The sequence below is a fragment of the Xyrauchen texanus genome, chromosome 20, assembly GCF_025860055.1.
Source record: "Xyrauchen texanus isolate HMW12.3.18 chromosome 20, RBS_HiC_50CHRs, whole genome shotgun sequence".
NCBI lineage: Eukaryota > Metazoa > Chordata > Actinopteri > Cypriniformes > Catostomidae > Xyrauchen > Xyrauchen texanus.
This window is the reverse complement of record NC_068295.1, coordinates 17,889,682-17,902,183: the sequence shown is the minus strand read 5'-3', so window position 1 is coordinate 17,902,183 and position 12,502 is coordinate 17,889,682. Positions and strand designations below refer to the sequence as shown.

Genomic DNA, 12,502 nt, shown 5'->3' with positions numbered 1-12,502 from the left:
ACACATCGATAATTGGAAGATTTTCCTGATTATTACTGATATACAGTATATCTTTCAGATATAAATAGGGCTGCTTGTTGTACAATAGTCTTTGTCTTTTCAAACATACTTCTCAACACAACTTTGGTAAAGTGTGGTACGCACACCACAGCTGCCGCCGAGAGCTTTTGAGGCTGCTCGAACTTTTGCAACACTATTTAACTTGCATAGTTTCCCATTAAATTTGACACAAATCATTATCAAAGGACAAAGATTATTTACTCTAGCCATCACTGGATGATATATTGTGTATATGTAGCTTTCATATAGCCTACATAATGTATTTTCACTTACAAGTATGTCTTTTTGTGGTTTGACAGCTTGAATGAAAGACCTATTAAATTCCACATATTTAGAAATTGCACAATAAATTTAGCCATTTCTAATCGTTCACTTTGCACAGTTACACCAGTTTCATAACCTGTAAACACATCACTTTGTTCATTTTTGAAAAAGTACAAAACCTTCGTTACTTTGGAGTGCCGTCTGCTGCGCCGTATCAACACATCCTGTGTGTGAAACCTTTGCCTTTTGTACCCTTGAATGGCTTTAGTAAATGTTATATCACCCTCTTGTTGTCTCCCAACACTATTACTCCAGATTTTAAATTATTAGGTGGTCATGATTGAGAAGGGCCTATGGGGGAAATTTGGCCAGGACACTGGGGATACACCCCTACTCTTTACAAGAAGTACCCTGGGATTTTTAATGACCACAAAGTGTCAGGACCTCAGTTTAACATCTCATCCAAATAATGGTACCTTTTACAGTATAGTGTAGGCTCAACCCTGCTTATCTATAGTGGGCAACCAGGCAAGAGCCACAGGGTGATATGGCTGCTGAATAAATATTCATTACTGGAAGTTGATGTATAATACATGTTCAGTCTTGGTTTAGAAATAGAAACATTCTGGCAGGCTTGACTGAAGACAGGACAAGTCGAAGATGTGTGAGAATCCTAGTGAATATTTATTTACAGTGCTGTAAATATGACATGAATCCAAATTTTTTTTATCATAAACGACTTGACTTGATTAAACTATAAACTTAGACTTAACTAGGAACAAAATATACTGGACATGGAGTTACAATCAGCAATACTCTACAAGGACTATAGCAAACATGCAGGCTTAAAAACACTGACAATGGAAACCCATGACAAAGACAACCAATGACACGACTTAACTAATAACAAGATAACAAGACTACTAAACAGGATCCAATAATAAACAGAACTGATAACAAGTTAACAAGACAATAAACTAATGAGAACAAGACACATGATTATGAGGAAAACAGGATATCACAAGAATAGACAAGGAAAATAAAGAACTACAAACTGTAAGTTTTAAGTACACCTAGCGACCTCTAGTGACCGCTAGGGCAAATGTCCCAAGTGTAACGAGTGCTTTTTAAAGACATTGAAGTTAATGACTGTGCATCTTACTGGCCCAGAGCAATCAATAGGGTAGCTTACGGTTGAAGTGATGCTAATATTCCGAGATCAATGTGACATGACTTGAGAGACCGAAAAGTAACACAACTAATTTGGTTTGGTAACGTTTGCTGTAATAAGTAAAGACGGCTCTCGGATTCACTTCCACCCTTTTGTCCTTCTCCTACTCTCAATCTTCACACAGCTCTGCACTCTTCCTCATTTCATCTCCACTATCTGAGTCTGATGTGGTTCATAAAGGGTCTAGTTCTTATATAATCACCTCTGTGGTCCAGATAGCAGTTCTGACTATCCCACAATGCACTTTTAGATCCACAGCACCCCAGCTATTTGATAGTCAGGGGAGCAGCATGCATTCATACTTTTAGACTTCTTATTAGTCTCAGCCTCAGTTTTATTTAAGAAGCTTAGTATTAAGTTAACTAGATATCCACGAGCAACCCATCCCTAAACGGCACATAAAAACAAAACAACCTCTCTTTACATGCTAGTCAGACTGTCTCTTCCTGTCTGGACCAGACTTAATGTTGATGGTCAAAAGTCTGGCTATGCGAGACTAACCTCTTCTCCTCTCTCTATATAATTTGTTTTCCTTAGATCATACAGTATTTTTATGTTGCATAACATATTTGTATTTATGTTGCATTATACATTTATATTGGTTACAGGTTTGCATATGTGGGTTTACAATTCTGTACCAATATGTGTCTCAGTTCTAGGCTCTGGTGCTAGTATAGCAGTGTATGCTGGACTGGTGGGGGCTCTGCTACTCTGTGTGATCCTTGTGTTGTGTGTGGGCATCCTGGTCTATCGCCGGAGCTGCCATCATCTCCACGGTGAAATCACAGATTCCTCGTCAGCCCTTACAGCTGCCTTCCACCCTGGCAATTACAAACCACCACGACAGGGTGAGACATCGGTCTATCTCATTCTCTCTTCCTCACATTCTCTGCTTCTATTTGATTTTTTGTTCTTTTAACTTATTTTTTCTCTCACCTATTCTTCTCACTCCCACTTTTAGTCTCTATCTCCTTCTCTCACCCTATCAAACCCTAAACTATTTCTGTCCCTGTATTTTAAGTTTTTAATCCTTTCTCATGCTGTCTCCTGCTTTTCCAACAGTATTTAATCTAACTTGTTTATGTGGCTCCTCTTTTAAATCCTTTTGCCTTGAAATGCTCTAATTTCTTAGGCAAATCCTGTCATAACTTTGCAGTCTAAATAAAAACATTTCCTCTGTAAAAAAAAAAAAAGAAATGCATGATGGCACAATATAACAAGAGAATGAATAGTTAGGGAATAGTTTAATATAGGGAATTTTGTTGTATCAATCACTGTCATTTTTGCCACTTAACTTATAAGGTTTTATTTATTTCATTGTAATTGCAAGATTTCCCCACTAAAAGTGGACATGTTGAATCTAATGAACATATGCAAGAGGTGTCATGTTCACTGTTGTCTTTAGTTTTTGTGCTTTTGTGTTGAAGTTTAGTTTAGTTCCTGTTTCCTGTTTGGTTTTTGTAGTCCTTTGTAGTTTCTTTTTATGATTGGTTTTCCCCTGATTGTTCCTCCTTCCCTGATTTTTTCCCCAGGTGTCCCTCATTCCCTTGTTTGTTCCTTTCTGTATTTAAACCCTGGTTGTTAGTTCAGTCTCTGTCGGCCGTTGTTGTTGAATGTTGTTGAATGTTGTTGAATGTTGTTGAATGTTGTTGAATGTTGTTGAATGTTGTTGAATGTTGTTGAATGTTGTTGAATGTTGTTGAATGTTGTTGAATGTTGTTGAATGTTGTTGAATGTTTATGTTATGGTTGCTCTTCATGTTTCGCCGTTGTTATCCCATCTTTCTCATCAAATTCCGTGTACCCTCGATGTTTTCTTGTTTTAGTTTCAGTTTTGTCCCCCCGTGGATGTTTTATTTTGTTCCTGTGTATTTTGTCTTCAATTTGATTTAAATAAAGAACCGCACGTAGATCCCACATCCTCGTCTTCCTCTGTCTTCGTGCACATCGTAACAAGAGGAAAGGAACATTGCAAAACTCTTTACAGGTTCACATATCTCTAACAAGATTGAGGTCATGAATTTGATTCCCAGAAAAACACACATACTTATATAAAGAATGCCATTTTATATAAAGTTGTAATAATTGTTATTATAAATTGCTGTCCCATCTCAAAAGATTTAGACACAGAAATGTGTAATTTTTTCTTCTTTTTTTTTTTTTCTTCAACTTTGTGATTTTCAACTTTGTGATTCAACGAAGTTGATTTTTATTTAAACATTGTAACAAGTTATTTTTGGCAATGGATGAGACAGGAGCCAATGAAGCAGTGCAGGCAAGGTTCTTATTTCCTTTCGCCTCAGGTTCTGCATAACTTAATGTATTCTATACACACAATCTTTCTTGAACATACAATCAGAACATCAGTAAGCGTTCTCTGGTGAGCTGATGGCCTTTGCACCTCCCTCTGGCATCACTATAACAAGAGACAGGTGTTAGAGATAATTACAACCCAGGCCATGAGACTTAGCACTCTCTCTCCCCCCAGCCCCACATATCCCCACCGCCAGACTCAGGCCCGGGCAACATCCAGCCTGCCAACTCTAACCTGGGGATGCACCTGCCTGTGGCCCAAGTGAAACCCCAGATACCAAACTTCCACCCGCCCAGTTACACACTTCTTTGGGTTGGACGTGAGCCCCACCCGTCGCAGCGATCTCAGGGCAGCCCTCAGGTGTTTACTATAGATAATAATATAATTTAAATATGCAGCATATTTGTGAGCTGTGAGGTGAGAGGTGGTCTCCACAAGGGACCGGGGTGAATTAATTTGGTTTGAGCATCACCTCTGGCCCGAGCTCCGCCCTCTTGGGGACTACCCTCGCTAGAGCCACAGGGACCGCCTGCCTCAAAGCCCATAAAGTAGCTTGAATTGGGAAAATCCTGTGCAGGCTTGCTGGACCTCTCGTACTGCCAATAAATGGGGATCAAGCCACTTATCCCAATTCCTGGCGTCTTCGTGTTCCACCAACCTATCTGTTTGTGGGTGGTAAACACTGGTTCGAATTGATTTAATACATAACAATTCATACAGTTCACGTAGTGAACGTGACATAAAGGTAGTGCCTTGATTAGTGAGGATTTCTTTTGGAATCCACACTCGGGAGATAATTTTGAAGAGTGCCTCCGCAACACTACATGCTGAGATGTTGCACAGGGGCACTGCTTCTGGGGTGGCCAGTGGATTCACCAACTGACATTCCCAGCATGCCGCGCACCACTAGCGAACGTCTCAGAGAATATCCGGCCGAAAAAAACAGGCCATTATTAGGTTCAGTGTTTTCTCATGAACTAAATGACCAGTCATTGGATAATGGTGAGCTGCCTGGAAGAATGTTCCCCACGGCTCTTTGGTACTAACAATTGGGTTGTATTTTCTTTCATCTAAGTGTCCTGCATCATTCAATACAACCTATCTTTGATAATAGAAAAATGCAGGTATGTGAGTGCCATGTCAGGCCGGAGTTGTTGACCATCGATTACTCTCACGCGTGACAGCTCTAGGGGAAATCCTCCTCAGGGAATCTCCTGAGTACAGGAACCCTCTCCCCTATGTCATCATGATGCAGAGCAGACGTAGACGTCCCTGGCTCCACCTCTCCAGCCATAGCATCGTATGTCACACACCGAGATAACATTTTACAGGACCCATCCACACATATTTCCCTTAATAGATTCTAAAATACAGTCCAATTCATTCCCAAAATCAGTGGATGGGTGAGGTGGGAATTAACCGTGGCCTCTACTCCCGGTATCTCAATGGTAACCACTGGATAGGTGTGAATATCCCAGTGCACACACTGCACCATTGCCCTTTTATTAATCCTCAATACCCCATCTTACACCAAGCATTAGTGAATGGAGATTTGAGAACAACCTGAATCCATCAAAGCTTGGTATGTATACCCTATTAGACTTACACTATATGCCTCTGTCCGATTGGGGGCGGCCTGCGGAGCGTCAGAGATCCGGACCAGTTTCGCCACCTCCATTGTCGAGCACTGATCCTGGAAGTGCCCTGCTTCCCAGCAGACCGGCCCAGGCCTCCCTATCTCACTCGTGGGGGCGGTTCCGCCAACCTGGGAAGGTGAGCGGAGAGAGACAGGTGAAGAGGGAGACACGGGAAAGGACCCCTTAGTCCTGGGAAAAGGTTTAGTTGGGGTTCCTCCCCACATCCGGGGAGCCGGAAGAGGATGGGAAGGGGGTTGTGGGGGAGGGGTTTCACTGCCTGCCGGAATTGCCGCCATGTTGTCATCTGCCAGCTGGACGGCCTCTTCCAGTGACACCAGGCAGTGGCAATGGACCCACTCGGCCATCCCACAAGGAACCTGGCCGATTAACTACTCCAGTTCCTCCAGGTCGATAATGTCCATGCTGCGGCCAATTTCATAACTCTGCGGTCTTCTCGAACAAGTCGAGGCAGGCCTCTGGATCATTATTTGGCCCCAGCTTCATAAGGGTGATGGTGGAAGTGGGCTCCGAGGAGGTCGCAGTGCCAGCCCCCTCTCTCTCTCGACCAGGCTCTGGAATGCTTACCAGTCCTCGGCTTGGGCCTGTTGCAAGAGTTGGAACCGCTGTTCCTGCTCCAGGCATAATTGAGGGCTTGGTGCTGGGTCTGCTGGATGCTGGCAAGAGATTTCATGACTTCGCTCAGTGGTGAAGATTCCATAGTGTCGTGGTCCTCCAAAATCCCGGGTTTTGGCACCAGTGTAATAAGTTATTTTGGGCAATGGAGGAGACATTAGGCAATGAAGCATTTCAGGCAATGTTTTTATTTCCTTCACCTCAGGTTCTGGGTAACTTAATGCAGTCTATACAATCAGATCACAAAATAATATTTCCTGAACACACAGTCAGATCATCAGTACGCGTCAAGCTCATACTCATTTACATTTATGCATTTGGCAGACGCTTTTATCCAAAGCGACTTACAGTGCACTTATTACAGGGACAATTCCCCCGGAGCAACCTGGAGTTAAGTGTCTTGCTCAAGCACACAATGGTGGTGGCCGTGGGGATCGAACCAGCAACCTTCTGATTAACAGTTATGTGCTTTAGCCCACAATGCCACCACCACACCTATATACTCTCTCTCCCTCTCTCTCTTCTTCTCTGTGAGCTGGTGCCCTTTAAGTCTCTGCCATCACTATAACAAGAGACAGATGTTAGAGATAATTACAACCCAGGTGACGAGCCTTACCACTCTCTCTTTCCCTCAGACAGACACCCGTCCACGCCCCCATCCCCACAAACATATTAAAAACTTTTGTTATATGTAGGCATGTTAAAACTGTTAAAACTTTTTACCAGGCCAATAATTAAAATTTTTTACCATTTTAGCCTTGTCCCAGACTGTCAATATTAAACCATTATAAAAACACAAATGATTACGTTTAAACTGTGATTATCTTTACAAAGAGTGAAAAAAACATAAACCACTTCAATACTTATGATGTACATATTTTTTTATTATTATTATTACATTACAGTTATGGCATCACACCAAACAATTTTGACCTTAATACATTTCCAAAAAAGTGTCAGTGAAGAGCATTTTTTAGATGACATATGAGACAAATTATGTCTTATGAAAATGTAAAAAAAAAGGTAAATATCACTTTCCAAATTATTAAGAAAGTGTGAAAATATGATTTACTTGTGTAACTAAACTATTATTTAGAAAACTAGAAAATATAGATGCAACCTGTCACTACACTAGTTGTGGAAGACCCATTGACAGAATAATTACAGAATAACTCTCTATGTTCTTTACTCTACATTTTTAGATAACCCCCATCTACTGCATCCGGCAGCCCCCCCTGACCTCACAGCCAGTGCCGGAACCTTCCGCGGGCCTCTTTTCTCTCTACAGCAGGCCACACTGGACTCTCAACACAAGATCCCCATGACCACATCTCCTCTGCTGGACCCACTGCCTAGTCTGAAGATAAAGGTGTACAACTCCTCCACCATGTCCTCCCTCGAGCTGCCGACCGGCCCAGGCTCTATGGATGGAGAGATCATGAGCCTGAAGACAGTGGGCTCTGGAATTAAAGAACTCTACGGGCACACTCTACCCAGGGAGCCTAGTCACAGTGCCAGTGCCACAATGGGATCCCTGGGTGGCCGTCTCACCATCCCTAATACAGGTAATATGCTTTAAATGGGCCATATTTGACTCTTTTGTGCAAATTTTACTAAAGTCCACTTATAATGTAATGTTATAAAGCTTCTTAATTACATTGTAATTTTGATTGCATAACCATTTTCCATCATCTCTCTGACTCTTAGAATAAAAAAGTTGTTATTTGATACTGTACCTTTAAAAGTTTTATATGTAGCTGACTTCTGTTATGATTGCCTAAACATACTTGTAAAGGGTTTAGAAGGAGGACACGTAAGGCGAGTTGCTCCTCTCAGGTAAGGATTTTTAATCGATACACTGCAGTGCTCACGGCTTCACAAATAATATTTTTACAGTCTCACAATAACACTCTTATGTATATATAGCTTCACAGTCGTTCAGGCCTCAGACTCTCTCTCCCGACTGCTGGGTTGTTTTATCCGCTCTCCCCTTGCTCACTGGAATTAGAGACAGGTGTTAGACATAATTTAGCTCAGGTGTAAGTGCCCTTTTCCGCTTCTCTCTCTCCGAACGGGCACTTGACCATGCCCCGCTAGAGTTCTATATGTAAATGACTTCTGTTATTATTTGGCTGACTGTAGTGTAACATTATAGTTCACACTGTTCACACTGATTGGCATCATATACTGCAAGTATATATAATTTATGCTAAATGTGTGTTGTCATACATTATGTTAATGAGCACTTCAGACATCATAACCATCAAGTTCAAGAAACCCTCAAGTTTCAAAAAAAGTTTCTTCTTTGTTCCTATTCTACTGTTTAGAATTAAAAAACAATAAATTTTGCTCTTCTAAAAATGTTCTTATAGCTTATTTTATCTCACAATCACAAAACTGTATGGGAACATATTAAATTAAACAGTCATATTATTTTTCCCTGTCAGGGGTGAGTCTGTTGGTTCCACCAGGGACAGTTCCTCAGGGAAAGTTCTACGAGATGTATCTCATTATCATCAAATGGGAGAAAACAACGTAAGTCAGACACTTAAAACAGTTTCTCAATGCCCTGACCCAATCGTGCTGTCAAATTCCTACATATAACACCTGCATTTATCTTTCACTTTGTGCTTTGGCAAAGTCCAGTTCAAAACATCTGAACAGCTCTTGTGGAGCAATACAGAAGGGAGAGAAAAATATTTCACAACTATGATGCAGTGAAGAAAAAAAAAGACAAGACAAACAAATATGTCATGAAAACACTGAATGGTTGTTTGAGCTCTGACTTTTTTGCTTAGGCAGTCCTTTTATACTGTTTTTGTATTTAATGTCAAATATGAGATATATAAATGTCATTCCTTGTGCCTTCAAAAAACGACATAGCTTTGAGACTGCAAGCTTTATGCTTCTCTGGGAAGTGTTTACTGTTTTGTGTGCCATAAAGTTTTTCAATAAACAAGCAATTACTGTCAGAGCCATGGCCTTGCAATTAGCACATGTCCTCTGACGCATGTTTAAATCCAGCTTTTAACATTTCTGGATCCACTCCACCCAATAGTTTTGTACCTTTTCCAATATCCATTGAAATTAAAGTGGCAAAAGGCCAAAAATAAAATGAGCAATTAACTCTCTCTCTCTCTCTCTCTCTCTCTCTCTTTCTCTCTCTCTCTTTATATATATATATATATATATATATATAAACAATCAATACCTTGTTATCTATGTATTTTTCTTTTATAAATTTGGTTAGTTGATGCATAACATACAGTATATAATTATGTTCAATAAACTTTTTTTTTATTATTATTATCAACAAATGCTCATGAATGAATACAGGAAAGTGTATAATTTAGGTGCTTTGATTGAATCACTCTTTGCCGTTTAATTAATTTGAAATGGCCTTTTGGTGTGGCAAATTAATTTATTTTATTTAATTTATTGTATTAATTTATTAATATTATTTCAATTAATTCAGACATAAAAGTTAAATGCATAATAACTATATAATAATTAGTTGCTGTTTAAAATATATTTAAATGGAGCATAATATGTCACATCACACCAGTGGTTAAATTGGCTTTTGTAGGGAGGGGGAGCCCTTATTTACCGTGAATGGTCATCATTCAAAATCCCGCCGTAAAATGACTTAGGGTTTTTACACCAAAGGGGCTCTTTTTCCAGTATTAATGTGTAAGGTAGGGTTGAGTAGTTATTCAAACAAAGACAAATACTTTACAATTCACTTATTTTATTATAATTTTTTATCTTGAATGTTAACAGGCAGGCAACGGATTTCACCCTCGTAAAATGTATGAAAGGAACACGTTTGAAAATATTGCAAGCCAGAGACTAATATGTAAATGTATTTTTTATTTGTACAATTTAGAAACGTTGAAGTCCCTTCAGCACCTGTATGTAAATGTAACTCTTGCAGTAATTATTTATCATATTCATGCAGCCTGTGTTATTCTGTTGAGTGTTGAAAAACCATTGAGGAGACCCGCATCATGCCACTTTTAGCATGTAAACGGGTAAAGAAAAAAAAAGAGTAAACTCGCCCGCTTTGCGAGAAACATTAAACGTTCTATAAAGTTTTTTTTTTATTATTATTAGTAAAACTGAATAACAAATTAACAGGGAAGTACAGTTGGAAAAAAAATTATAATCTCCACCTTTATTGAGGTTTGTAGCCTAATGCCTGATAGAAAAGTATCTAGCTTTGTAGCGCAATACAATACTTTAGGCAATTGCAGAATAGTCCCATTAGTCACAGATACACTTCAGAAAATTGAGTACACATCTATTTCTGGCCTTAAAAGTTACAAAAACCAAATCAATGCAGAACATTGTATCTCAAAAGCATTATGTGGCCCCCCCATGCACTACTTAAAACCCGATGTGGCCCCTTTACCAAAATAGTTAAAAATATTAATAATTACACACATCACCTTTACAAATTTGTTTCAGGATTTTACAGTAAAAGGAACTGTTATATTTTGACAAAATATTTCAGTTTCAAATGAAATAATCTAAAGTTAAAATTTATTAGACATCAACAGTGGCAGTTTAAAGTTTCAAGATGTGTTTCAGCTAGTATTTATTTTTCATAAATACATTCATTTATTATTATTATTACTATTATTTAAGACTAGCACACTGACCTAACCATGGTAATGAGGAGCCTTTCCTTCTGTGTAATATGTGTATAAATATTAGGTAACAAATGGGATAATAATGGGCTCATATAAGTACAAACAGGAGCAGTCTGGCCTCACTGTCGTGCACCTACAGTATATGCAAACTGTTAAAAATCAATATATTACTTTAAATGGTCACGCAGCTGATGTTATTCTTCATTTAGTAGTTCATTTAACATGTAAACTAACATGCTTTAGTTATATAACATGTTCTAGCTACATGCTATTTTTATATTCGATCGCTCTAGCCGTTAGCGGGATTCCATGGTAACGTCGCTGTCTTAGAATAGTGACAGTTTTCCCTTGATGGTTGTGGGCGGGGTGCTGAACCAGCGATTAATGCATTTATGACGTCTGATAATTCCATGTAGCCTGGGTGTCTCTGTGTAGTCTTGCTAATTATTCAGTCTCATATGCCATGTATTTGCCAGGAGTCAGGAGATGAAAAATAATTTAAGTGGAATAACAATATTTGGTGCTGAAGGAGACGGAGCTGAGCTCCGGCAGGGTGTGTTGTGGACCTGAGGAGGCGGAGCTGCGCTCCGGTGCGCTCCGGCCCAATTTAACCTCTGCATCACACATACTACTTTTGTATATATCTAACCAGTAGCAATTTCCATTAAGAGATAGGTGACTTATAATAATGAAATAAATGTCAACTAACTGGTTAGTTTATTAATGTAGTAATAAAGAATGTATTTTTATTGCCTGTTTTGTCTCTTAAATTTTTACCAAGGCAAGCAGCATGAATGTTATTGTGAATTAAAGGGATAGTTCACCAAAGTTGAATATTCTCTCATCATTTACTCATCCTCATGCTATCCCAGATTTGTATGAATTTCTCTCTTCTGCTGAAGACAAATAAAGATTTTTAGAAGACTATTTCAGCTCTGTAGGTCCAAACAATGCAAGTGGGTACCAAAATTTGAAGCTCCAAAAAGCACACAAATTCAGCTTAAGTCATTCATAAGACTCCAATGGTTTAATCCATGTCTTCAGAAGCGATATGATAAGTGTATGTAAGAAACAGATAAATATTTATGTGCTTTTTTAATGTACATTTTGGGTGAACTATTCCTTCTGCCTTTTCAAAGCTTTTGCTCTATGTCCTGTGTTGCCATCAGGTTACCATCAGATGGTAGTCAGACGGTGCTGAGTCCGGTGGTGAGCTGTGGACCCTCTGGTATGCTGCTTAGCAGACCTGTGGTCCTCACTCTGCCCCACTGTGCCCAGCTTGAGCCCCCAGACTGGACCCTCACCCTCAAAATGCAGAACCATCAGGGGGCCTGGGAGGTGAGGATAATATGTGAAAAAAGATTGTGGGGAATAAAGGAGTTAAGTTTGTAGCTCTAAAACTAGGGTTACCTCTGGAATTTCAAATGTGTTTTTAGGCTTGAGGTTTTTGGTTTATGAGTACAATATGTTCTGGGATAAACGTTACTTTATAAGAGACTTTTATATTCTATCAATTACACACAGTCATAAATCAAATGTGAATTTTGAAACATATGGACTACTATAGTTGTCCTATTCGTCATACACATTAACTTACATCCATGTAGTAGTTGTAGTGCTTATTTAAAGCAACTTGTTATCAGCTTACGTTTACACCGTGTCCTAACCAGACACGATACGATTCCTGCAACAAACAATCAGTCTGTCCACAC

At 39.4% G+C, this 12,502-nt stretch overlaps 1 protein-coding gene across 1 annotated transcript in view; it reads left to right on the top strand.

Annotated features, from left to right (window-relative positions):
* The window catches only part of unc5b (unc-5 netrin receptor B), a 94,019-nt gene that overhangs the window by 74,799 nt on the left and 6,718 nt on the right, over positions 1–12,502 (top strand). The window contains exons 9-12 of the mRNA XM_052151177.1: positions 2,209–2,403; positions 7,341–7,703; positions 8,586–8,673; positions 11,960–12,128. Coding sequence (XP_052007137.1) covers positions 2,209–2,403; positions 7,341–7,703; positions 8,586–8,673; positions 11,960–12,128 — 815 coding nt within the window. The remainder of the gene's footprint in view (positions 1–2,208; positions 2,404–7,340; positions 7,704–8,585; positions 8,674–11,959; positions 12,129–12,502) is intronic.